The 26,171-nt window shown below is 45.4% G+C and overlaps 1 protein-coding gene across 4 annotated transcripts in view; it reads left to right on the top strand.

Annotated features, from left to right (window-relative positions):
• The first annotated feature begins 1,653 nt into the window (after positions 1-1,653).
• The window catches only part of shisa6b (shisa family member 6b), a 70,294-nt gene continuing 45,776 nt past the window's right edge, over positions 1,654-26,171 (top strand). For 2 of the 4 annotated variants that reach the window (XM_085761021.1, XM_085761022.1), the window contains exons 1-4: positions 1,656-1,848; positions 2,239-3,197; positions 4,766-4,926; positions 13,724-13,825. In XM_085761021.1, the coding sequence (XP_085617147.1) occupies positions 2,662-3,197; positions 4,766-4,926; positions 13,724-13,825 (799 nt within the window). In that variant the 5' untranslated portion in view covers positions 1,656-1,848; positions 2,239-2,661. Of the gene's footprint in view, positions 1,849-2,238; positions 3,198-4,765; positions 4,927-13,723; positions 13,826-26,171 lie in introns of all 4 variants that reach the window. The other 2 variants (XM_085761019.1, XM_085761020.1) reach the window with 2 other exon arrangements.

Raw genomic sequence — 26,171 nt, forward strand, 5'->3', positions numbered from 1 at the left:
TAAGTCACCTGGGAACTATTTTAATTTGTGGAAAAGGGAAGCAATATGTCTCCTTTAATTGATAAGTTTTTAGCGGAGAGAGACAGGAAATACGGCAGAGAGACTATAGCTTCTATGGCGCCTGCTCAACCCACTGAACTAAACGACGCCCACGTGACCTGAAGTTTGAGAACCTGAGACCTGCTTGATGAAAGACTTGACTTGACTTTGCTTTGAGATAGTCAATTGAAACTGACTTTTTCAAAACAAGATTGCATGTTTCTGTGTATCTTTCTAATGTCATTGACATTTTCTTTTTGAAACATGCTTTCTAGTATGTTTCCTGCCAACCAGCTATTACAATATGCGAAGGAGCTAAAAATTTTGATTACAGGGGGGAAAAAAGAACATTTGCCATGGCCAAACAATCCTACAAGGTTTTATAGGATTGTTCTCTTGTCCCTCCCCCTCCCCTTCACGAGTGGGACACAGATGTGGACACTGGCACAAAATATTCACCAGGAGTGAAGAGCTGGAACATTTTTCATTCATCTTCAAGGTAAAACTAAACTTTTCATGGCCCTTGTCTTTAAATTATTGAACTAACCCCAGGCTGATCCTCTGGATTTTATGAAACCTAACTTGTGACTTTCTTGAATCCCACCACAGTAAACTGAGACTTCCACACATTTTGTTTTATTTGTCAAAATACTGCAAAATCAATTTCTTTTTTGTGTGTGTCTCGGCTATAAATGTTGTGTAATTCTTCAGCATTTTGCGCCTTTACTCTCTCCTTCTTCTCTGATCCTAACTGGAGCTCCTTTGGCCCACATCATTACAGCCCTCCTGCCAGAAACACTCCCCAGAAACAATGGTGTGTATTCTCATCACGTCCCATGTGTTCCCAACCGAGGCGGTTAACTGCGATTTAAGGTCCTGCTCTCACCCTGCAGCTCTCACACTTTTCTGTAGCTGCTGATGTCAAGACACCTTTGCTGTAGTTTGTGATGGGTGCGAATACGGTGTGCAATACAGCTCAGCACTCTCCAGCAGTGTCACTCAAAGCGAGGAGGAGGGAGTGCAGCTAGAGTTTCAATATAACCCAGCTCTGGTTGAAGGTGTGTTAATTAGTCAAGATCTTTATTTGGAAAAACCTCTATGTAAATACACACAGCTTCCACTGGTGACCAAGGGAGAGGAAGAAAGAAAGGATCTGTCTGTGGGAGTGTGTGCTCTGCAGCTTTGGTTCATTTCAGTGCGGCTCTGTTGAAACGCTCCTCGCTGGTAATTTAGCCCCTATCAGTTCTCCATAATCCCCCAGGTGCCATGGTTTGGCTTCAGACCAAAATGCACGACTTTATCTATGAAATAATGAGCGTGTTAACAGAGAGAGCCACAGCCAATTACTGTTTCATCCTGAAAAGAAGGAAAAAAAACGATGCTTGTTTACAGGCATGTCGCTGCAAAACGATAACAGCCAGCTGCACAAAAGGTCGAGGGATTGTTGAATGCAAATAAATACGCAAGGTCTTGTCCAGCTATTTAATTTAGGAGTGTTCATGCCAATAGCCAGGGTTTGTTTTCTTGCTCGGAGGAGGAGGAGGACGATAGCGAGATGGGTGAAGGAGGGTAGGAGGGAGAGAGGAGAAAAGGAGGGGGGATTTACCGATACTTGGCTGAGTTCTGACGCCAGCACTGAAGTGATGTAAGGGACAGAGGGAGGGAGAGAGCGGAGAAGGAGGAGAGAAGAAGTACAGAGGGGAGAGAGAGAGGAGAGGAGAGAGGAGAGAGAGGGTCTCGGAGCTCTGATATTCTGCTCACTTTCAGAGACCCAGACAGAGCAACTCCCCAGCGGGTATCCTGACAGAGGTAGGCGGCTCTCACACTCCCACTCTCTTTTTTTTTTTTAATATAGCGAGAGAAAATATAAATGCATGAAAACCTAATTTCAGTTTGCATGCGCGGACGCTGACAGACGCGGTCGTGTCTCCGCTCCGTGAGCGGAGCGCAGCAAGCGGTGCGCGGGGTAGAAATGATTCACATGAGGAGAGCATGTTCCTTCAAGACCATTCCGTGATAATGTGTGTCGTTCCTAAGTTGAATACGCGCTGCAAACTGCAACAGTGACTTAATGTTAATGAGTAAAAAAAAATATATATATAGGCTATATCAGCCGTGTAGGAGCCTGCTACTTAAAATAACGCGTGGGACGTGAGGGTAATACCTAATGAGCCCGTTTGGCTTATTTTGTTTCTGCAGCCGAACTTTGATTAGCGCAGGAACAGAGTGAGGCTCCGGGATTCAGCACCTTGGACAGCGACGCGCCAACTCAGCCGGGGCGGACGGACAGCAGCGCACGGAGCCCGGGCGAAAACCATCCGCCACCCTATCCCAACCCCCCCACCCGCCCCCAGTCTGGATATGCTGCTCTCCCGCCACCGCTCCCCGCTGGGTCGCAATGGACTTTAGTTTGTCTGTTGCATAATAAAAGCGAGAGAAGATGTCCTTGACGCCAGCCCGCACGGAGCCGAATTCAGCATGACGGCTGCACAGGAGACCGAAGACTCGATGGCGAAACTTACACCTGACTGAACCCACCAGAGTTGACGCGTCTTTCTTTTTTTCTTTTTTTTTTTGTGTTGCTGCCAGTACAATAAGCTCTTAGAGTTTCTTCTCACTACCATGGGGATAAGGCACCTCCTGCTGCTGCTCATATACCTGGACCCGCTGAGCGTGCTGAGCGCCGCTACGGGCGGCGGTAAGAAAGCCAAGCAGCCGTCCAAGAAGATCCCCAAAGCCACCGCGGTCCCGTCGGCCGTCCCGCCGCCGAAGACCCCGCCGCCGCCGCCGCCCGCCAGCAACCACGACACCTGCCTGGGCTACTACGACGTGAGCGGGCAGTATGACAAGATGTTCGAGTGCAACAACACGGACCACCGGTACTGCTGCGGAACGTGCTACCTGCGCTTCTGCTGCGAGTACAAGAAAGACCGGCTGGATCAGAAAGCCTGCAAGAACTACCACACGCCGGTGTGGGTGCAGACGGCCGCCCCGTCCCCAGTCCCGACCGGGGAAACGTACGATCTGAGCATGGATCAGACCAACACGGCGGTCTACATCACCTGTGGGATCATAGCCTTCATCATAGTGCTGGGGGTGTCCGTCAAAGTTGCTTATGACAAAGCCACAGAGCCGCCTCAAGAGATGAACATACACAGGTGAGTGGGTGGAGGCTTGAATACCTGAGTTGATAAGTAGGCCTATTATTCTATTCAGTATGTTCTCATTACACCATCACGTGTAGATAAGGACCAATCAGGCAGACCCTCCTGCAGGCAGGGTTCAAAGGTCAAGCCTGAACAGTGCTGCAGGGATGTTCAGTGGAGGCTACCAACACATATAACTTCATATATTTCTATTTGAAGTTGAGGTCGGGGAGTTTTTCCTCAGTATCAGATATAATGAGGTGAAAATCAGGCTGACAGTGTGTTTGAATTAATTAACAGATCGTTATCTAATGGAACCTCAGATCAGATTCTATTAGATTTGCACCAGATGTTTAATTCAAACGGATGAAACGAAATGATGATGGAGGAGTTGAAAGAGAACTGTACTACAGTGACTGTGGATGGCTGGCGTTCATGGAGCCCGAGTGTGTTTGTGTGTGTGTGTGTGGGAGTGAGCAGGACTGGTGCCAGGCGTTTACACTGGATGTTTGTTCATTTATATTCATCATAAGATCTCTGTTTTTTCCCCCCCTCCATTAGCTGAAATAATAATAATGATAATAATAAAGGTGTCTGTTACATTTGAATCTGATCACAGTGAAAGTTCAAGTAGCCAGGCTGTCAAAAAATTATCCTAACCCTTCCCCAACCCCACCCACTCATGGATGTCTGCTGCGTGGAGGTGGGGGGGTTTCACAGGACACCGTCTCACCTCCACAGCTGGCTCCTGTTTCCTCCCGGGGGCCGCAGTATGAGCCTGATCATACATGAGTGGACCACATGTTGTAAGGCTGCTCCCGCATCGGTGAACAAACGCTGACACACATTATTGCCTTAAGATTGAATAGGTTTTTTTTTTTTTTTTATTGGATGCATTATTCAACACTTGAGCAATCCTAAAGACTGTGAATAATGGATAGTGTTAACATTGGGACTGTATCAAGGTCATGTGACATGCATGCACCGCTGCACATTCAATAAGGAACAGTGCAGAGGAGGGGTGAGGCTAAAATATTAATTTAAAAGCAAAGGTTACGCCAGTGATACATTTGTCATACAAAAGCTTTGAGCTGCTACGGCGCCGCAGAAGTAATTTGATTTCCTTCTTTTTTCTAAAGCTCTGCCAGAAAAAGCAAACAAACACTTTTTGAACTTTCTTTCATCGTGATTGCTTCTCCCTCTCCTCCGCTCTCTCTCCCCCCCTCGAGGGCTCCATCCTTCCATATGCACCTGGTGCGGTCTGAAAAACATTCAAATTCAACCCAATTAGACGAGAGACTCGCACATCCAGCGTTTGTTTCTGCTGCAAAATGAACATTCGTCATGTTCCCAGCCGTAAAAGGCAGACGATGAAACAGAGCGGCCCCCGAATTACCCATGATAGCACGACACTGTCTGAACAATTAGCAGCCATTCGGCGTTGCAGAAAACAGACGCACCGCCGCTCTGTTTTTCCTCCAGTTCAGCTGCACTCACTGAGAAAAAAACTACACAAGATGGGAAAAAAACACATGTCTCTTGTTCAAGTATTAACGCTTGTTCTTTGTTTGTGTTTCCAGGGCCCTTGCAGACATCCTGAGGCAGCAGGGGCCCATCCCTATATCTCAGTACGACTGTGAGAATTTCGCAGCAATGAACGGCTCACCCAAAGACAACACGCCTGTCAGAACCTCATCCAAGAACCACTACACCCCTGTTCACACCTCCAAATCTAACCACGGTAAGAGCCCTTCTGTTTCTGCGCTGCACTCAGATCCAACGCTTCACAAAGCATCTATGAGTTTATGTGTCACGACTTTTGGTCAAATATAGCTCAGAGGCAGATTTCAGCAGTTTAACCCCGTAGCCCACGTCTATCTATCTGCGTCTGTGAGATGCATCTGCGATACACGTTCATTATTTCTGTGCAGAGGTGTTTCTAGACACTCCAGAGGCCTCGGGCAAAAGGCACCTTGGAGGGCTCCCCCACCATAACCACAGCCACAAACATTAAACTACAGTCATAGCAGTGGGTTTATTACCTAGAATTGTTGGTGCAAGCTGTTTTTAGATCGGCGGGGCAGAGACGTGACCTCTGCACGGCACGCGGAACATTCGCATTTCCCTCATCAAATACACAATCCAACAACTCCAAAACGCACCAAGTTGTTATCTGCACATTCACCACGCTATGAAATAATAATGTGACGTTACGAGGGGCAGTTGTTATCGAGGCAAATGCAAAGCCGGCACTACATTCCAGACACGGCTGCTCGGCGGAGTGATTTGTAAAGTTGTAGTAAAAGTAGTTCTGAGTATTTGCTTCATGTGTCGTAATGTTACATAATTATATGTTATTATCTCATCACGTGGTGAATGTGCAGGTCACAACTTGTCCATGGGAGCATTTTCGAGTTGTTGGATTGTGTATTTAGTTTCACGAGGGAAACGTGAAAATACCGTGCGCCTCCGTTTCGTTAGCTGAGCAGCTCGTGTCTCTGCCCCGCCGAAGCTTGAACCGACAATTAAAGGTAATGAACCTACTGCTAAAACTATAGGGATTATGGTGATAGGCGAATTTGCCAAAATGTTGAATTATCCCTTCAACTGATAATGAATTCAAAAATCCAAAACCAGGGATGATTCGGGGTTTTTTTTGTTTTTTTTGCACAATGTCCTGTGTGCACAGCCATTGGCAACATCATGTTGTCATTGATATGGACCAATGTCAGACGTCCCTCGGTTGTCTGCCCTGTTGCAATGCCTCTTGTTTCTGTGTGAAGTTATAGAGCAGCACCCCCCCACCCCCCAAAAAAGGGAAAAAACACCCACTGCGTTTGCTCTTTCAGCAACGTAATCCACGATGTTAACATCCAGTAATCATCCGATTTGAGCGAGAGAGTGCGGGGAGGAGAGCAGCAGAGAAAAAGAGGGGCCTGCTAGCGGAGATAATTACAGGCTGGCAAGGTAGCACAGCCCCACAGCCTCTGACAGGCTGGAAGTGATGACCCCTCAGTCAGTCAGCGGGCGAATCAGACGCAGGCAACGCAACGGTGTGATTTAACTCCGCAATCCAGGAGAACAGACAAGGGGGGGGGTGTAAATTGGTATCAGGGGCTTAAAAAAAACATGCAGGAACAACAAGGAGTCTGGAGGACGTCAGTCAGCACCGGCGGCTTCCCAAGGCAAAGCAGGTGTTATCAGATTGAGAGAGACAAAGTCACTTGGGGGAGAGGAACACAGATGGAAAATAATGAGATATTTAAAACACAAAGTAGTCGCTGAGATGGAAAGAAAAGCTGAAAGACGTGTCGTCTCACTGAGCAGGGTATTAATACAGAAACAAACCGGGGGTGTTAATTCTATGGACGGTAACGCATCAGTATGATGATGTGTGTTTGTGTGTGTGTGTGTGTCATCTGCCATTAACACTGGAAAATATATTTTTTTTATATTGGTAAATAATTGATCATCACCTCCACCCTCAACTTACACTCATGGGTATAAAAGTCACATTCCTGGAACCTCGTTTCCATTGACAGTCAGGGATCAACCAATCAGAGCCACAGGAGCTGTGACATGAGCAAACTGCTTTACTGCTATTAGAGATAATGTGACACCCAATTTGATTATGGTGATAATGGATTTAACAGACACGTTCACAACAGCAGCGGCCGTCTTGGTTGTTAATGCATTACAGCCTCAGTGGTGTCAGTCATCAACCCATCCCATATTAGAAATTTAGATTCAGTTTATTATAAGTCATAACAAACATGAGGTCAATGTGCTTGACAAGGTCATGACATCACTTGGCAACAGGGAGGAGAAAACAGGAAGAAAGCTCCAGCAGAAGGAGGTGGGAGGGGGAGGGGCCGCCTGCCTCAAGCTGGGTTGAGAGATAAATGGCCGTGATTGGGCCGACCATGCCCCAGACATATGGAAATAAGTCTCATCATTCAGTTCTTCTTTATTCAGTCTCATGGCCCTGCGTTGTCTGCGATGTGGTGACGCATTTTAAGCCTGGAGACCAGACTCATGAAAAGTTGGTCTTCATCTTCTCATTTGGAGAGGAGACATCACATGTTCTGGGTGAGGAACATGTGATCTGTTCAGAGAGCCATGTTATTCTGTCTTCATATTATTCTGTCATGTTCCTGACCTCCAGTCTGTTTTTCTCCTACGCTCTGGAAAAATTTCAGAGTGAAGTACCTGCATGTAGGCACTGGTCTAATGAAACCTGATTGGTGGATCTGGTCTACCTCGCTCTCACTGCAGTCAGGCTCACCGTCCTCACTGTGCATTTAAACAGTGGCAGCACGAGCAGATAGACGGTAGTTTATCATGACTGTACATTGAAAAGCAGATTCATTCATTCATTTATTCATTCATTCAGTTGACAGGTTATAGGGATGTACTGTACTTGAAAATGAAATAGGATTTCAGCCAATTCCTCTCTGTCCATGAATGAGAAAGTATAAGATGTAAATATTTAAATATCTATAAATTAGGACTCATAGATGTGTAGCAACACGCAAAAGTCTCTGAAGGTCAAACATCCCAGCTGCTGATACCTGTTGTTCTCACAGCTGAGTTGCATCCTCATCTTGAATTGATAAAAGAGACCGTGCATACTTCTATATACATCCGTCTAAAGAGTTGCTGGGAAGATCCAGTCACTGCATCAGTCGGTCACTCTCCGTTCATGCAGTGGGGGGGTGGGGGGGGTGGGGTGGGGCTGGTATGCAGCTGCACGTGGCACACTGCCTTCAGTTTGACCTTGCATGCGTTTCTACCCAGCAAAGGTCGGGCATGACTTTATCCGTCTCTCTGTCGCTCTCTGCTTGACTGCGGCTGTTTTGCCTGTTTGCACACAATCGCTTGCAAAGACAGAGAGCCAGACTCGCGCCTGCTCAGTTCGGTCCTCACCCCCCCCTCCCCGCCGGGCCCCCAGCTCTCCAACCCCACACCCTCTTCATCAGGGACTTACAGCGGTCCTGATGGGGTTGGACATGAAAGGCAGTGACAGCCCGGGCGAAAGCGTGGTTAATGTGTGCATATAAATTGGGAGCTGTGTGACGCTTGTGGAGAGGGAGCCCACTCGCTCTCACTGAAAAAAAAAAGAAAAAAATGCATATTCATGTGCGCCTAAATGGGCATTTGGCACAGAGCGGGGAGGCAGGGCTCTTATGGAGAGGCTCCTCAGTTGGAGATGCTGCCGAGGACTTCGCTCTTCACTTCCACAGGTTTTGAGACACTTTAAAAAATCAGGTGGAGAGACCTCCATAAAGCAAGTGGCTAAAGGACACTATCAACCCGCGTCAAGAGCAGGAATAACATCAATTTCTCCTTTGATCCTCAGCCCCGTCGCCCTCGGAGCTAATCACTTCCTCTCTGACGTCCTCCGTCTCCTCTGAGCTTTTGTTTAGCCTCCGTTCTAATAACATGCTGATTTTTTTTTTTTTCACATTTGCAGGCTTTGTGTGCTGACATTGTACCCGCCTGCACTTTACAGTCATATTCCTACCCAAAAAAAAGAAAAAAAAAAGAAAAAAAAAGAGCAGGGCCTAAAGCAGAAACAGTACAGGCAGCATAATATGATACCAGCGTGAGAGCTTCTATTTTTATTCACATCCACTCTACATTGTTGTGGGGGCTCAGATCCTTTTCAGTCGGGGTGTAAACACAGAGCACCCCACAGCCACAACAGGGAGCACTCTGTGGGGAGGAGGAGGGGAGGGGAGGGGGGGGCTTTAACAGGAGTTCACTGTTGGTTAAAGTAAACAATAACTACTTCTCAGAATAATGGAGTTTGGCCCTCAGCTCTCTTTAAGATGAGAATGATTTATTTACCGCGGGCTAAGATTTGCCTGAAAAGTTGTTGCTTGGTTTCTTTCTCTGACATCTCCTTAATGCAACCGGATGATGAAAACAGAGTTTCCAGGTGGCGCGGCAGAGGGGCGGAGGGGCGGCTGCTTTTCCTTTTTAACTCGTTTTTATACAACAGAAAAACCAGAGGGGGGAACAAAACAATTACTCCCATGGAAAACAAAGAACGGGCAAATTGGATTATGAGTTATACAGAGGCTGCGTTTACTGCACCAGAAAAAAAAAAAAAAAAAAAATCAGAGTGGGAAACGACGGCGGCATCGGAGAAGCGCGCTCATGTGGAAGTTGGAGAGCCTTCAGCTTCTATACAGCCAGTGTCTGAGATCCGATTGCGGCTCTCCGGGGATCTGAGCAGTCGGTTATGAGTCAGTGGCAGATAAGCAGCCCTCCTGAGCTTAAAGGTCAGCTGCTGTGGACAATTAGAGGTTGTGATGATAGAATAACATTTCCAGGTATTTAGCGGCTTTGACATGACCTTCAGATATTTTTAAATGTGTGCGTGTGTGTGTGTGGCGTGTGTAGCGTGCTATCCCCAAGAGCTGCTCCAACAACAGGTCGTGCCTAAATATGAAAACATTGATTTAATTACTCTAATTATTCACCGAATATTCACTGAGCCCTCCCACGGCTACCACATTAAACACCCCCCACCCCTCCACCCTCCTCCTGCCTCCAGTTAATTCTTAACGCGTGCGGTTAACGTCTCCACGGTGACCCCGCTGGCTCCCCATTGGCCAGATAATCACCCCCCACCCCTACCACCACTACCATGTTAAAAAACAACATTCCTATGCTGACTGCGTCGACATGTTTAATAGAAGCTTCCTCCTGTGTTAAAGCTCAGCATCTAGGAGACCCCGGCTAATTGTCTCCTGCCCTAGATCTCATTATTGCCCCTTATTATGCAGCCGGACCTTTGCCCCCTCCACCCCGCTAAGCCCCCGCCCCCCTGAGTGTACAAGTGTATGTGTGTGTGTGGAGGATTCAGGCGAAGAGGTGGAGATCTATCAGCGTCAACTGGTGTGGATCGGGATACTGCACTGCACCATTAGTTTCATGAGTGGGTAGGGGCCGGGGGTTAAGAGACGGGGGACATGTATTTGGCAGGACGGCATTTAAAAAAATCTTCTTTTTTTTCATTTCATCAGAAGACCGAGACAAAGATACGACGATACGCGAAAGCCAGCGGCTCCAGCTGAACGACGTTATCGCGGCGGCGCGCGCGGCTCCATGTCCACTCCAGCAGATCGGCATCTGATAACGCTATAAAATCAGTATAGCATGTAAATTACCTCCGCCTGACTGTGTTAAAGCTTAATCGACCTTGGAGTCAGATAACCTCCCCGATGCCAGCCACACAGCAGCACACCCAGATCGGTTGGAGATATAATTATCTTATTATTCACATTTTTCCACTCCTCTAGCTAATTCAGAGGTGTAGGTTGTCCAGCGAAGAAGTCTGATTAAAAAAAAAAAAAGTATTACCATATGAATTCTCAGCGCCGTTGCACGCTCATCCTCTGTGGCACATTGTTGAGGTGAAAGTCACGAATTTCTTTATATCAAGGACGATAAATTCATAATGTGTAGCCTTCCCCCTGCAGGCTCCTCTTCACGCTACCTCACCTTAATGAGCTGGGAATGGGAGCAGGAGGAAGAGGAGGGGGAGGGGGAGGGGGAGGGGGGCTGCTTTTGAAGGGTCTTTCAGATTCAGAGGTTGTCGCAGTGGGTCGTGGAGAGGCCTACCAATGACACAGGTGACAAAGGAAGACGACAACAGCTCACGCGCGGGTGTGACACTCCCACAACTGCTGGGTATGATAGAGGGGGCAAATAACCCCTGGAAGATGTTTTTTTTTTTTCCATCTGCAGCCATGAAAGCAGCGCAGCAGACAGAGGTGTGATTGAGTTCAGAGTGCATCGGCGTGTCGGTGCCGGGAACATATTATTGCTTTTCTTTCTGAGGATCATCACGCCATGTTTTCTCTCACCATTTCCACCATTTCCACCTCCATCGGTCCCTCTGGGGGGAGGGGGGGGGGCACTGTTTGACATTGTGGTGAAGGAGCCACTGAGAACATGATGGAAAAGTCCAAATACTGTTTTCTAATCTTAAAGAGCTTTTAATATAAACTTTTTTTCATATTAAAGATTCCCAGAGATTCAGGGCTTGTGACAACTTCACTGTGACTCCATCAATCAGAGCTGAGGATCCATTGATGAGCTGATGATGGAGTTGACATAAAGATAATCAGTAATATTTTAATGATAGCCCTGATGTTGTCCAGTTATGGCCTAATATACATATCATAAAGGGGAACAAATATTTTACAGCATCAGTAGCATAAGACTTATCTGTTTGAACTGATATAGTTTTTTTTAATTTAAACTTTCTTGCCTCTTTGCAACTTTTTACTGAACACAGTCAGAAACAGAACAGTCAAAACTTATTCACTATATGTAGGCACTGGTCTACTAAATATGACAAGATAGATAGATTACTTTATTAATCCCTGAGGGGAATTTTAAAATGTCATAGCAGCTGAGTGAAATACATGGCACAACGACCAAAAACATAAATTACAAGCACAGCATTGCTAGTAGTTGGTAAAAAAAGACATGATAAATATGTAGACAAAAGTGCGTAGTGACCGATGTTGTTCTGGTCTGCCCTGAGTGGGTTTCTAACTTGGGTCTCCCGCACCGTGGGCGACGATGCTAACCGTTTCGCCAAGAGGTCAATAACCACTTGGCAAGTGGATTAGCACGTCTTTTATGGGTGAGTGAGTTTAACTTCAGTACCGTTAACCGCCACAACAAACAGAAGAAAAATAAGGCACCCTGAATATATTACATCCCTTTGTTTCCTATGGGTCTTAATAATCTCAACTCTTGTCAGATACTGTAGCTTCACTCAAGCTTTTCTTCTCGTTTCTTCAGAGAATTAACTGGCCTGGTTTTCACCATTAAGACACACATGTGGGATAAAAAAGATGAAATCTCTGGTCTGGACAGAACATTTCAGCACATTTCAAATGGCAGTTTGAGGAACTTTAATAGGATCTGAGACCTGTCACAAAAAATCTCAGCTGCAGCGGATGTCAAGAAATTGCCACAACATGCTGTGTTCATGTTTCCCTTCCCCTTTCGACTACAGCACAGGAAATAAAGAAATAAGATTCAGCGACATGGACACGCGCTCAGAGTGTGTTCATGTATCAGCAGCAGGTGAAAACCATGAATACATGAGGTGCAGCTCCCAGCAGGTGCAGGGTCCTGACAGATATCCATACACCATACACCACACAACGCACCGCTCAGCCGTCCTGAACCACTGCAGGGGAAACCTCCTCAAGTCAAGTCAAATTCTGTTCATACAGCCAAATATGACAAGTCACACATTTGCCCTTGAATTAGACACAGAATAAAGCTGGAGGATCAACAGAGCAAAGACACATACCACAGATTGTCATTTTACATGATGTCCAAAAGGACCAAGTAGACTAAAAGATTATTGGTAATTGTTAAAATAATGAATTAAAGAAAATAATTGAGGATATTGTGCATCAATTACAAACTCGCTTTTCAAAGTTACGTCATAGAGGATATGGCCATAACTATGAGCCGAAATAGAAAACGATCCGAACAAGAATCTGTTTTGAAGAGAAACTGCTGTCACTGATCGTCTCCAAGCCGCTGGTCTGTGACAGAGCACTTACAAATGAATTGAAACCTTTCTCAGTGTTTCTACATCTCACCACTTTGAGTCTAGAGTCATGGTTGGAGGTACCATTACTTAGGGTCATAGGGCTATGACTATAAACCTGTCACATCTCCAGTGTATGGAGTTAGTGCCTAGTATGGTCCAATATGAGATACAAATGGTTGTTTCTAAAATAGCTGTTTTGATATGGTTGAATTAGAAATAAATATTAGAATTACATATTGCTGACAATCTCAACCAGGACACTCACACACTTTTAATCTGAGTGAATCTTAAATGATATAAAATTAAAACAATCTGACATACCTCTGTGTCATGTCTTTAAAAGAAAACCCAACCCTAAACAGTGGATCTCCCCAGCCATCAAATACACAATCCAACAACTCCAAAACGCTCTTGTTGACAAGTTGTGACCTGCACATTCACCACGCTATGAGATGCATTTGCCTCGAAACCAACTCTGTCTCGTAACGTTCTGTTATTATCTCATAGCGTGGTGAATGTGCAGGTCACAACTTGTCCACCAGAGTGTTTTGGAGTTGTTGGATTGTGTATTTGATGAGTTTGATGAGGGAAACCAAGAAATCCCATTACCCTCCGTAGCATAGCTCTGAACAGCTCGCAGCTCTAAAAATAACTTTCACCGACAATTAAAGGTAACGAACCTACTGCTATGACTATAGGGATTATGGCAATGGGCCAATTTGCCAAAATGTTGAACTATCCCTTTAAGATGAAATGACTCTCATGACATCACTATGACAGCATCTGCCCAGACAGGGCATCTCTACAGTCACAGAAGACTCAACTAGTTCTGGTTTCTTGTTTTAGCTGTGTTGCTAATGCTAAATGCTAAATTGAGCAAAATAACTAACACTGTGTGTACCTGTGTGTGTGTGTGTGTGTGTGTGTGTGTGTGTGTGACCAGGTCTCCACTATGGAAAGGAGAGCGTGCGGAGCAGCGGAGGAGCCGACCTCCACAACTTCATCTCGTCCGGCTTTGTGACTCTGGGCCGAGGCCATCCCAAAGGTAAAAAGAACCCGTTCTCTCCTTCTTCTTTCTTCTCTCCTCCTTTGTCACACAGGAGATTGAATGAACTCCTCTTATCAGCCGGCGCCGCGTTGTTCACCCGCTGAATTCTAAACCCCCGGCCGTGTCACGTCTCAATGCTCCAACACTTGTGATCAACAACCAGACGCAGTCAGAGGTGAAAAGTTTCCAGATTCAATTTCTGTCCTGAACAATTCTCCCGGAGCGCTGCTGATGGCCGGCGCTGACTCCCCAAACATATCCGCAAGACTCGCACACACAAACACAGTCATTAGCTGGGGCCAGAGTTTTCCCATGGGTAATACATTGATTAGTATGCAGCCATGTTGGCCAAGCTCTGGTGATTTATTTCCATCCATTTGGGCTCCACAAATCAGACCTAGTGTGTGTGTTTGTGTTACCTTGTGGGGGGGTTGTGAGGCCGCCTCCTTCACAGACGCTGCTTTTGAATGTTCAAGTGAATGTGGGGAAAGCTCACAGTGCTTCTCGCCGGCTGACCCTCCAGTAAAACACAGTGTAAATGTAAAGTGGTTCCAGCGCTGCGTGGTTCCATTGCAGAGACTGCGGAATTTCCTCTTCATTATCCTAATTACAGCAGCTGATGACCTGTCCTTGCTTTAATAAATACTGCTCCGAGTCATTCTCGTGTGTTGCCCGGCTTCCTATCCTGTCTCAACGCGGCGCCGCGGCTTCGCCCTCCAAGCGCGCCGAAGCCGCGGGAGCCTGGAAGCTTCTCTTCGTTCTTATTTCTAATGAGGAACCGTCGTATTTGTTTACATGAAATTAGCTGTTTTTCTCTTCGCTTTTTGCTTCGTTTGTTTTCATCCCCAGAGGAGGTCTCACAATGGCATTTATATGCAGCTAGAAAAAAAAAGAAGAAAAAAAAAACACACTTCTGATGATCTCCACAAGAGATAAGGGAGGGGAGGGGGGGGATTACTAGGTTTTATGAATCCTGATTCTTTTAAATAGATTTTCTCCTCTGTACAAATATCACAGCACCATTTGGGGCTATATATCTGTCACAACAACAGCATGGGGTACGGTTTAGTGTTCGGCATCTGTGCAGTCGAATCTGTTTTTTCTCGCAGCCTTTGATTCCTCTGCTGCAAAAACAACAAATGAAACGTGACAGATTGGGAAGGTCTGCTGATGAGAAAAAAAAAAAAAAAGATAGAAAAAGAAGAGGAGCGAAGCATTGCGCAGGGGCCTGGGTTGTTTAACAGCGCTTCTTTCTCTTCTTCTTCTCCGGCGTATCTGTTGGGCTGTCTTGTGCCCACGGGCAGGTATTACTGCGGTTTGGATCCTAAAATCAATGAAATTCCGGTGTGAAGTTTGGTTCAGATACTGTTGCTGCTTGGGCGTATCTTTAGAGAACAATCACTTCAGGGTGGTGGAGGGAAATGAGCAGTTTAACCGAGCCTCCCCCGCTCTCTTACAAGCACTCTCCATGCGCACAAAAGCAGAATAGTTTCAGCCGCATGATATATCGCTTCTCTCCTTGACTTATTGAAGGATAATAAATCGCTCCTGTCCTCAGTGTTTCTGACAACACGCGCTCATTTATCTTTCTACCTTAATGATTTACAAACTCACTAAATCACTCCATCCAGCCTCCTGACCCGAGGTTGAATTCATCCAACAACAACAAAAAAAATATGCACGTGGATTTTTTAAAGCGGAGATGATGAAGCTGTGGGGCCGGTCGTGAACCTGCGGTGATGAGATAGAGGCACATTAAGGGGAGTAAACAGTCGGGTTGAATTTAAATCACAGCGAGCTTCGTTATTTTGTTTTTTTCCAAGAGGTTTGCACAGCTTGGTTTGCTCTGGCTGAGAGGAACAATGCTGGGAAATAGCAACGCAAATAAATATTCACTGGTCAGTCAGTCAGTGGGAAAATACGGTTTCCACACGAATCTGGGAACAGATGTTGTCTTCTTTTGCGTCTCAGCTGCTTTTTTAGTCTATATGAGGCTTTTTTTTTCTTCCTTCACTTAGGAGTCATGATGTCGCCCTCTGGCTTGGATAAACATGGCGCCTGTTACCGTGCTTAATTATACAGACGGGAAGTATGTTCGGCTGTTAATTATATGGCAAGCTGTGTACGTGTGTGTGTTGTGTGTGTGTGTGTGTTGCCGTGCAGCCTTTGGGGGAGGACAGGTGAGGTCAGGGGCTGTTGCTGAGCGTCAGAGCAGCTGGATGCTTCACATCTGTGTGGCGGGGTACAAAACAACCCTGTGCCGAATTCCAAACAAGATCAGCCACGAGGCACCGGGGGAGGAGGGGGCTTTTATGTTGCTTCGCTTACCCCACACACCCCCACACACCCCAAAAGCTTGGGCGCAAAACTGACTCCGAACTCGGAGTTACTCTGGTGTCATGTACCTTTTTTGATGCGCAACCTTCCCTTCAGCTCCCTCTTCCCCTCACCCGCCCTGAATGAGCCTTTTAGCCACCATGAACTCAACATGAACTTCTTGTAGCTACACCACATTGTTTTTAGCAGCGTCCTGATTCCAGACTAAAACAGGACTTTTATTGTGAAGCAGCTAAGGGAAATGGAGTGTATTCACACAGGGATATGGACGCTTCTCGTGAAGTATTAAGAAACCAAAGCATCATCTGCACAAAACCTTTTGCCGTGTCATACTACGCTATAAAAACCTTTGAGCTTGAGCTGATGTTCACAACTCAGAAGTTTACATGACGTTGGGTTATGATGGTACAGTACTCATACATGATGTCCCTGCAGTAGGTCTGGGTTTGCACGATGGCAGTTTGGAGAAGGAGGCCAGAGCACTGGCAATGTAGAGAAAATGTAACTCCCTCCTAAAGAACAAGTATGGAATATTTTCACCACTTCATCCTGTTTTAAAGGAGACATATTCTGCCCCTTTTCCGAAAATTAAAATAGTTCCCAGGTGTCTTAAAGACATGTCTGTGACATGCTTTGGTCAAAATAACCCAAGGATCAAACATCACAGCTCTTTTCATCCTCTCAAAACAGCCCTGTTCAGAACGGCTGCTTGCCCCACCCCTTCTACCGTTACCAGGTAGGGGTGGTATTATGCAAATTCGAAAACTAGTTACATCATTGGTAGACAACAAAGGGAACAACTCGTAAAACCACATGGATTTCAACCTCAGGAAACTGAAATTTACAGATTTTTTTTGTCAATTCTCACATTTTGGGGCTTAAAGGCAAGACAAACACCCAGATATATATATGTTAAAGAGTCTTCAAAAAGTGATATTTCCATAATATGTCCCCTTTAAAACAACTCCCTCCTTTGGCACTACATTTTGCAAACACTGAACATCTGTGTACTTACACTCACTGTGTAATATACTGAGCTACAGATCGGCTGTTTCAGCAATAAAGGACTGTTGTGAATTATTTCCAAGACAAATAGACAGTTTAATATAAGAATGTAGAGGAAAGCATATAATTTATGATGTCGTTCTAAAGTTACCTCTTGACATACAGTACTTACGTCATTCCATTTGTTTTTCCAACAAACTGCAGGAGACCACACTATGACAGGTAGCATACAGTATAATGCATAAATAGTATATTGAGTAAATAGTACATAAAGTACTGTGCTTTACAGGTATGAAGCACAACATGACACAGTGGCTGACTGCACTTATGTCACATTCACAGTCCTCATTGTGTTGAATGTGTTTAGAAGCTGCACAGCGTTTCCAGTGAACAACAGCTGCAGCTGATGATGAATTGTTGAGGACGTTCGAGTGAAATAGCTCATTGAAAAAAATAAATGTGAATGTGAAACTGGTTTTACATCTTTATCGCATATGAGACATATGGAAGCCTCGAGATGAAACCCAGATTAATCAAAACCATGTCATATAGAGGATTTCTGTTATGAATACTGTATATTCAATAATTAGGGTAACCTATATATATTAATATCAGAAACACATCACATTTGTATATGGGGATGGATGGATGTGATTTTCATTTTAAGATACTTTTATGCCTTTAATTGACTAATCCCTCGGACTGGGGGACTGACATGCAGAACTGATCGGCACAGTTGGGAATCAGCACATTGGGCATTGCCAACATGAACCATTCGACCACCAAACACCTCCGGATGGATGTGATTTAACCAGTGTCAAAACAGCATCACATCTGATTTCTGGGCACTTATCATGTGATGAGAACATGTATGAACTGACAAAACATACAAGTGGGTGGCTAGACACTTCCATCAGTCATTTCAAGCTAATGTGTGTGAATGGGTGAATGTGACGTGTAAAGACTAAAGACTAGATTGCAAATACATTTAACATATAAATATGTCACATGTAAAAGACTGTTGTTGATCTTCTTTGTGCAGTTGTAGCTGTTAGAGAACAGATCATCATCAGGTGATAGGTGTGAACCAGTTACTTTCTGCTGTAGCTGAGCTGAACGATCAAATAGATGGGGAGCAAGAGACACAAATGAACACCGAGACCTCCCCTCCATTCACACCCATCACGGTGTCTCTGTTGTGAACTTCACACCAGCTTATAGAGCGCTGGTGTCTCCTCAGAGGGAGAAGAGCACTGTGACATTTTTCTGTCCCGACAGTCCGACCACCAGCAGTCGAGAGCTTTTCTGTGTTGGAACATTTCATTTTTCGCAATTTCATGACTCCCTCTGAATTCTGCTGCTGCTGTATGGAGTCAGGTGTAGTGTGAGGGTGGGTGGCCATCTGTTCCCTGCATGAGCTCCCTTTGCTCAAAGTCTTAAGTCTGTCTATGCGGAGATGGTTTAGTTTGGGGATTCTGAAAGAATCCTTTATTTTCTCCTTTGCATTTTCTTTTTATGGAAGAATTAACACACCGGTTCTTTGATGTTTTTCAAAATTCCTCCAATTTATTTTGAACTCTCGCCTCCTGTTTTCCCTGAGTGACAATCTTTTAGTAATGCTAAACTTTATTTAGCATGCACAGCTGCTTACCTTGCTCCTGTCCCCTCAGCCATCTGTCTCCGCCTCGCACATTCCCTCTCTCCTGTGCTTTCTGTTGTCCTCTTGTCCAAAATTAGGAGGCAGCGAGGTTGAGGCTTCTGTCAAACTGAGCCAAACTAATGAGGATGCTCACTGATCTGTTGTATGTGTATGTGCTGCTGTCAGATGGGACTGCACTGTTAACACTGCCTTGGGTGTAAAAACTGCAGAACTCAGTTTGAAGCTTCAGAGTCGCCAGTAATTGTATAAAAGTTTTTTTTCTGGACACATAATCTCAAAAGATAGATAAGAGGGAGCGGGCGGCTTCGCCTTGTTTGCGGGCAGCGGTGATGCAACGCTACACCACATCCTCCTGTAGCCAATCGCAGCTTTATATTAATTGTTCCTGTCACAGAGGAGCTGCGGTGTACTCTCCTGCTCTTTCACTGTCACCGACTAAAACTCTGCACTGTAAATCACTGTCAGAGGAGTGTGTTGAGGAGGAGTGTGTGTGTGGGGTTGAGGATCCATCCACCTCCGCTTCTGTATCGGGATTACAACTCCAACACCTTGATTGATTGGACTTTTCCGCTCCAGACAGGAGAGCGGATTGACAGCGAGCATGCAAATTTGATAGCGTATTAAAAAATGCAGCTCGCCAGCTGTTATTGGTTGAATGCGTCCATTTTAATTATTTTTCCATATGTCAGTCTTGTTGATATGAAACGCGGCCAAAGCCACAGCATCCGGAGAAGTGATTACTTCAGACAAAGCCTCCATCCTTGACTTAAGCGCGTGCCATACTTCATTACCTTTTCTAAGCTCCAACTTTTAATTCCGCCCTGCGCGAGGAAGTCAAATTGGTTTTCATGGCGGACAATTATTGTTTTTTTTTTATAAATATGATGTGTCTGGAATGGTGGATATGGAGATGCAGCGGCAGAATTAGTTGGAGGAAGAGGGGTTGGGGGGGTGGGGGGGGGGAGTTGCTATCGCAGAACTTTTATTTACAGCGCAGTTTCAGCACATTAACGAGTGCAAGAGCCACTAATTGCCGTGCTCCTCGTGTAGCGAGCTGTACAGTACGACGGAGCAGCGCTAAGAGGCCGCTGGGACCGCGGAGGGGGAAGGAGAAAGAATCTAACAAAGCGTACACCGATCATTTAGCTCTGCTGTTACGCACCAACAGCTGTTTGCCTCTAATTTGGCCTCTTTGTTTACCTTTTGTGAGGAGTTTGAGATGACAGGGTATAAAAAGGCCCCTCGCTCTGCATCTCACTTCTTCCCTCTGATTGTGAAACAGTCATCTCCTGTTCCTCCCAATGAATCAGATGCCATGGAACAACAAGCCCACAGGCAGTATCATCATTTCCAGCCCATGTAATCAACACTCCAGGCTGATGAGGCAGAAGATGAAAACATCCGCCCGTGAAAAACCTTCGGTGTTGTTTAAGGTATGCAGGGGGAAAAAAAAAACAAAAAACAAGCTCAGACAGGAACTGATTCATACGGAGGCTGTGAATAAGTGCCGACACATCGCCATCGTCATCGCGAAGAAAGGAACGGAAAATTCGATTTCTGATGCAAAAACTCACATTTTCTGGCAAATCAAAGTGTGGAAGTGTCACTCACTTCAACCTTCAGTCAGTCTGCGGGGCTCTGAGTGAGACAATGTGACCTTTCTACACTTCTCAGTACACAACAACATAGGAGAGTGTGGGCAGACGGGGTCATATGGAGCGAAGCCTGCAAGCTACTTCAGGAAGGAAACTTGCACTGCACTCATGTGACCTGCCTCACTCAATCATACACACTGCCTAGTGTTTCAGCCCCACCTCCAGCCCAGCATCCACCTGCTGGCTGCAGGAGGTTAACATATGAGTTGGGCTTACTTTAAAGGGGACATATTATGGAAATATCACTTTTTGAAGGCTCTTTAACATATATTTGAGTGGTTGGCTTGCCTTCCCACTCCCAAAATGTGAGAATTGACAAAGAAATCTGTACAGACTTTTTTTGTTTTACCTGGTACCAGTAGAAGGGGTGGGGCGGGGCAAGCAGTGGTTCATTTGCATTTAAAGTGACAGACACTGAAACCAGCCGTTCTGAACAGGGCTGTTTTGAGAGGATGAAAAAAGTGTTGTGATGTTTGATCCTTGGGGTATTTTGACTGAAACAGACATGTTTTTAAGACACCTGGGAAATATTTTAATTTTCGGGCAGGGGGCATAATATGTCTCCTTTAAATTGTAAACAGTTATAGTTCCTTGTTCCTTGTTAATTGAGTAACTATTTCATGACTTTTTTATAAAATACTCAAATATGTCAACCCCCTAACCATAATCCCAACCTACGTACACTTAAACGGGTGTATTATTTTGTGACGGGACTGCTTGAGTCGAGTAATGGCACATTTTTTGATCAGTTATAAGCATTTGAATCGTGAGTTTTCTGACTGAAATGAAGGTTGTTGAACTAGAGTTAGTGCTACAAAGCTGAAGTGCACTGTAATTAGTGCTGACTGTAACAGTTCATGCTCCCCTCTAACCTTGACTGACTGGTGTACCTGAGGTCACAGTGAGTGATACTGTCTGTTAAAACTTTTTAAGAATGCAAACTAAGTCAATGTATCTTCAGGTCTAATGTGAACACTGATTTCATTTGAATGATGATGGCGTGATCTTTTGTACCAAACAATCATCTGGAGAATATGACCTGTGGGCTGGGGCCATCTCTATGGCAACACAATGCTTAATTTATGGTCTGTTATGACACATTTGACCTTAATGAAAAATATCGCAGCCCCTGTGATTTGAATACACTGCCACTGGCCATAGGTGCTTTTCGTACTGCCAAACAGTCTTTTGTGCCAAAGCTTTAATATTTCCACTTTTATTATCTTATTCTTTTCCAGATTTATTATTTTTATGGCACTGACTCACTCTATACAACCTGGATTTATCCATATAGATAAAAACCTTGAGAGGGATATTTATACGTGGCTTTCAAACATCATTTCTTAGATGTATCTTTTTCTCTGTACCTTAATTAAAAACAGGAAGTAAATTCCATGTCAGTCATGCTCTTTTAATGCAGAAGAAGTCTGGCCAACATTTGAAGTCTAACCTCCCATTACTTGGATCATGTGACTGTCATCTAACACGTCTTAACAGTCCTTCAAAAGTCTCCCATAAGAAAACAGGCTTCACATCACTGGCTGCTCTGATACCAAAGATTTCTTTCTTCTTTTCGCTGACAGAACTTCCACTTTAAACACTCTGAAAGCTGGTCCCACTGCAGGGACCAATCTCTGGCCCAAAATCAGTTTTAGAGGGCTGAAAACCCAGCCAGGCTGCTCCGGTCTCGCTCGGAGGGCTCCGTTTGATTGACAGCGCCCTCCTATTGGACGCGGCGTACCTGCCTCATTCAGACCCAATGTTCAGGTTCAGGGGAGGTGGCACGGCTGACCTGCTGGCTAAGCACTATGCAGAATAACCATTAAGAAAGTGTTAATAAGGTCCCAGGGACAGTGGGGGCCGGGGCCATCACACTCATTAGCAGAGAGAGAGAGAGAGAGAGAGAGAGAGAGAGAGATCAAGACCAATTCCTCTTCCATACGATGCAGAGGGCTGATAGGACGTCTCCATCCTGTACCTGCTCTCTGCTGGGGGAAGCTGCTCGACGAGGGGTTAACTGGATGTTGCTGGGTGAAGGAGGACAGTGTTAGTGTTTTATCATTCACTTTGAGCTGCCGCAGCACCAAAGAGGAGCGGGGAGTAGGAAAGTCGAGGGGTAGAGAGCGACTTTCTGAGCCTTTCAGCCACACTCACACTTAACTGCAGTTTTTCCTCTCCCTCATTTACACAGCTCACACAGCGATCCTCCTCCTTGTGTCCTTTTAGCCAAGGACTGAATTAATGATTCTCTTCTTGTTATTGAGAAATTAACACATGCAACAACAACAAAAAAAAAACACCTTGTAGCATTTTTTTTTTTTTTAACAGAAAACACCACCGGAGTGCAAATATGTGGAGGTCAGTGAATGACAAGCCGCCCTACCATTCCTGACAAGACTCTCGGGTATCCTGAGGAACAATAGCACTTCCAAGATACACTGCAGTCAATTACAGCGATGTGAGATGCGGGGGCAGACAGAGGAAATGACAGTTGGGAGACAGCTCTCTTATCATTGTCCTTCTGTTGTGGCCACTTTGAAACAAGTGGAGCTATTTGTCTGGCGGCGAGGTATGCTGCAGGGGGGAGAGAAAGGAGGCTTTTATCTCGGAGAGGAACAGGAGAAGGGGAATATGCAAGAAAATGTAGAGCAGACGGAATATCTGAGTGGAGGAGAAGTGAGCGAGCTAAACGAGTGAGGGGATTTGGAGGGTTTGGCAGGTAAAACGGCAGGAGAGGAGATAGAGAGTCCTTGCAGGCAGGTGGCCGGGGACAATGGGCTCGACAAGGCTGCTGTGATGTTTGCTCGGGCACTGTAGCGAACTATTAATGCGCCGCATCAATCACCGGCGCTGCCCACCACGCGCCGCGGCAACTTTTATCGCCGCTCATTAAAGTAAGTGCAGATATTTTATGCATCAGTTGGAACGCGAGGACTTTTTCATGCTAATTTTCCTCCTTTTAGATTCGTTATTCATCATCTTTGATCAACGGGGTCCCGTACACAAATAAAAGCCGAGCGGAGGCGAGCACGCCCGATGAATCTGGAATCCGCCATGTGCTGAAGCATCACATCTGCAGATTGCCTCCACGGCTTAAGTTTATTCAGCAAGCTCAGGAGTTTCATATTATGTTTAATGAAAGTATAATATGTTAGATTTAATAGGACTTTTCTTTAGAGTCAAATTATACAAGTGGAACGTTAACAAATCTTTACAAGAGCGTATTTATCATCATTTAAAGTTGAGTCTGGAAAGCCGAGTGTCCGTCCTGCTGCTCTTCGCCCCGGGGGAGCAACTCCCTGATGAAAAGAACATTTACCGGCTTTAGATCCACACCTTCACCCTCCTCTTCTGCGAGTCCCTCTCAGATAAGATGACTTAAAATGCCGCGGCCTGCTCGGAAATGGAATGAACTTGTGACCTTTGCCCCAAATACCCTTTCCCTTGCGAAGGAGATGAGAAGAGGCTGGCACGAGCAGTTGAATTGTACTTTGGGTCTGGTCCCAGTCTTTGAATGTTCAAGCTTCTCCTTTTCCCCCCTTCTTCGTCTTCTTCTTCACATGCACGATGGGAATTGAATCCAATGTTTAGTTTTAATTGATTTTTTATGACTGAGCGTGAGCAGCGAACACCCTCTCTCATTAGAGACATGGGCGCAGATCTGAGAGCTGTTAATCCACTGCTAAAAGGACAGTGTTGAGCCTTTGAATCAAACAGCCTTTTTTTTTTTTTTTCTTTCAAGCCTCGCTGTGTAAAATGCCTCTCAGCCCTGATTACATTTATTAAATTACACAGTGGCGGTTGTTTGGCATTTTGTTTTACTCTGAATACCTCTGACCTGGTAATCAGGCATTGTCGCTCCTCCACCAAACTGGGATCCTCAGTGAAATGTGTTAAGAGCACGACAGCGGAGACGTCGGCGTGCGGACGGTGGGGGGTTACCAAATATTCAGCGAGGGAAGCGGCGGAAAACAGCCGGCCCAAGCTGTTCATCATATCGAGGAGCCTGACATTGAGTATTGACTGTCGCGTCCTTCGGAGCGATTTTGAGTGATAAAACAGCCGTTATAAATAGTCATGCTGTGGGTGCTGTGAGGATACTTCTCCCAGTGTCTCAGATATAGGCCCCGCTCAGGACTGATCTGGGCTCTGCCGCGTTGACCTCAAGCAGCTTTATAGCCACCTCCCTGCAAGGCAAACTCCCGCTCTCATCTGTAATCTATTATTCATAATGAAGAGACAGAGACTGGGAGAGGAAGATAACTTGGTCGCTTTTTTTCTTTTTTCTTTTTTCCTTTCCTTTCCATTCCATCCACCCCCCCCTCTACCCCCTCTACTATTATCCAGAGGCTATTGTGTGGGAAAACAAATGGAATGATTGTCTTTTGTCGTTTGTGAGGAGCGGTGGTGTGCTGCTGCTGGTGCTGGTGGTGGTGGTGTGTGTGTGTGTGTGTGTGGGGGGGGGGTGTTCTGTGCAGAATTTGAATGCTAACCTTACCATTCAGTGCACACAAGCTACGGCTGCCAGTTGCATTGTGCAAATACTGATGCATGGGAGGGATCAGATTAAAATTTATCAGCTCAGGGTCGGGATCCATCTCCAAATCCATTTCCATCGTATGAAAAATTGAAAAGGCAAAAGGGGGAACGCGTGTTTCCGAGTTCGGTGTTAATTCGCTCTGTCGTTCTTTCTTGTTTTTCTCATCGATTTGCGGCCAAATGTTAAGAGTTAGTCAGTCGGCTGGGGAGGAGAAGGTGTTTTTTAATGAAGATTCACATTCACTGTTTTAAGTTGAATCTGTCTCTAGCAAGAGTTACCGTTTACAATTACCCTAACCAAAAACCAGCGTTTTCCTTCCCTGAATAGAAAAACATGCCTCACCCCCTCCTCACCCCTCAGGCCAAGCAGCCCTGGCCTGATTGCAGAGGTGGATGAATGGTTCCTGTTGCTGTGATAATCAGTGATCATTGTCAGTTTACATTAACCTTCGTCTTGTTAGCTTTCTGCTACCATCTCTTGTGTTAGGGTCGGTTTTGACCTGAGTCTTAAATCAGCTGTAAAATACACCAAAAACAATTATTTCTCATCCCATTAGTTTCTCATCTCTTGGTTACGTTGTTAGGCTCCTTATCCATGAAAAGGTTGGTTTTACACTTATGATTTCAGTTTAAACTCTCATTATTGTTCTTATCGTTATAACCGGGTCAAAACCGACCCAAACAACACATATGTCATCATTTTTACCAGAGCATTTTAGAATTTTGTGGAAAAAAAGGTTTTATTTTGTTTAAATAGAGGTTCCTGACAAAGTCAAAAAGCCTTGATGCAATAAACAAATTTATGTGGTACTTTTATGCATTAAAAACCTAAAAACAGGTCAGTGGCGACCCCAACACAAGAGGAAGGTTAAACAATTTACTCATCCGGCGCTCGCAGATGACAAACAATCCTGAATCAGCGCGGTGACGATCCAGGCGGCTGAACTGGGCCGACTGAACCTTTTCATCATCGTCTTTGCAGAGTATTTAACAAGCTGCATGCCCCCACCGCCCCGTAAAGCAGGTGGCGTTTCCCAGGGCCGCGGAGACACCAGATCAACACCTTGTCAAGTTTGACTTTTTGGCTCCAATTTGAAAAACCGTGGGAGACGTGAGAGGATCTTGACGTGCTGAGAGGAGCCACTCC

Source organism: Trachurus japonicus, chromosome 19, assembly GCF_045865225.1.
Source record: "Trachurus japonicus isolate A0001 chromosome 19, Traja_1.0".
Lineage (NCBI taxonomy): Eukaryota > Metazoa > Chordata > Actinopteri > Carangiformes > Carangidae > Trachurus > Trachurus japonicus.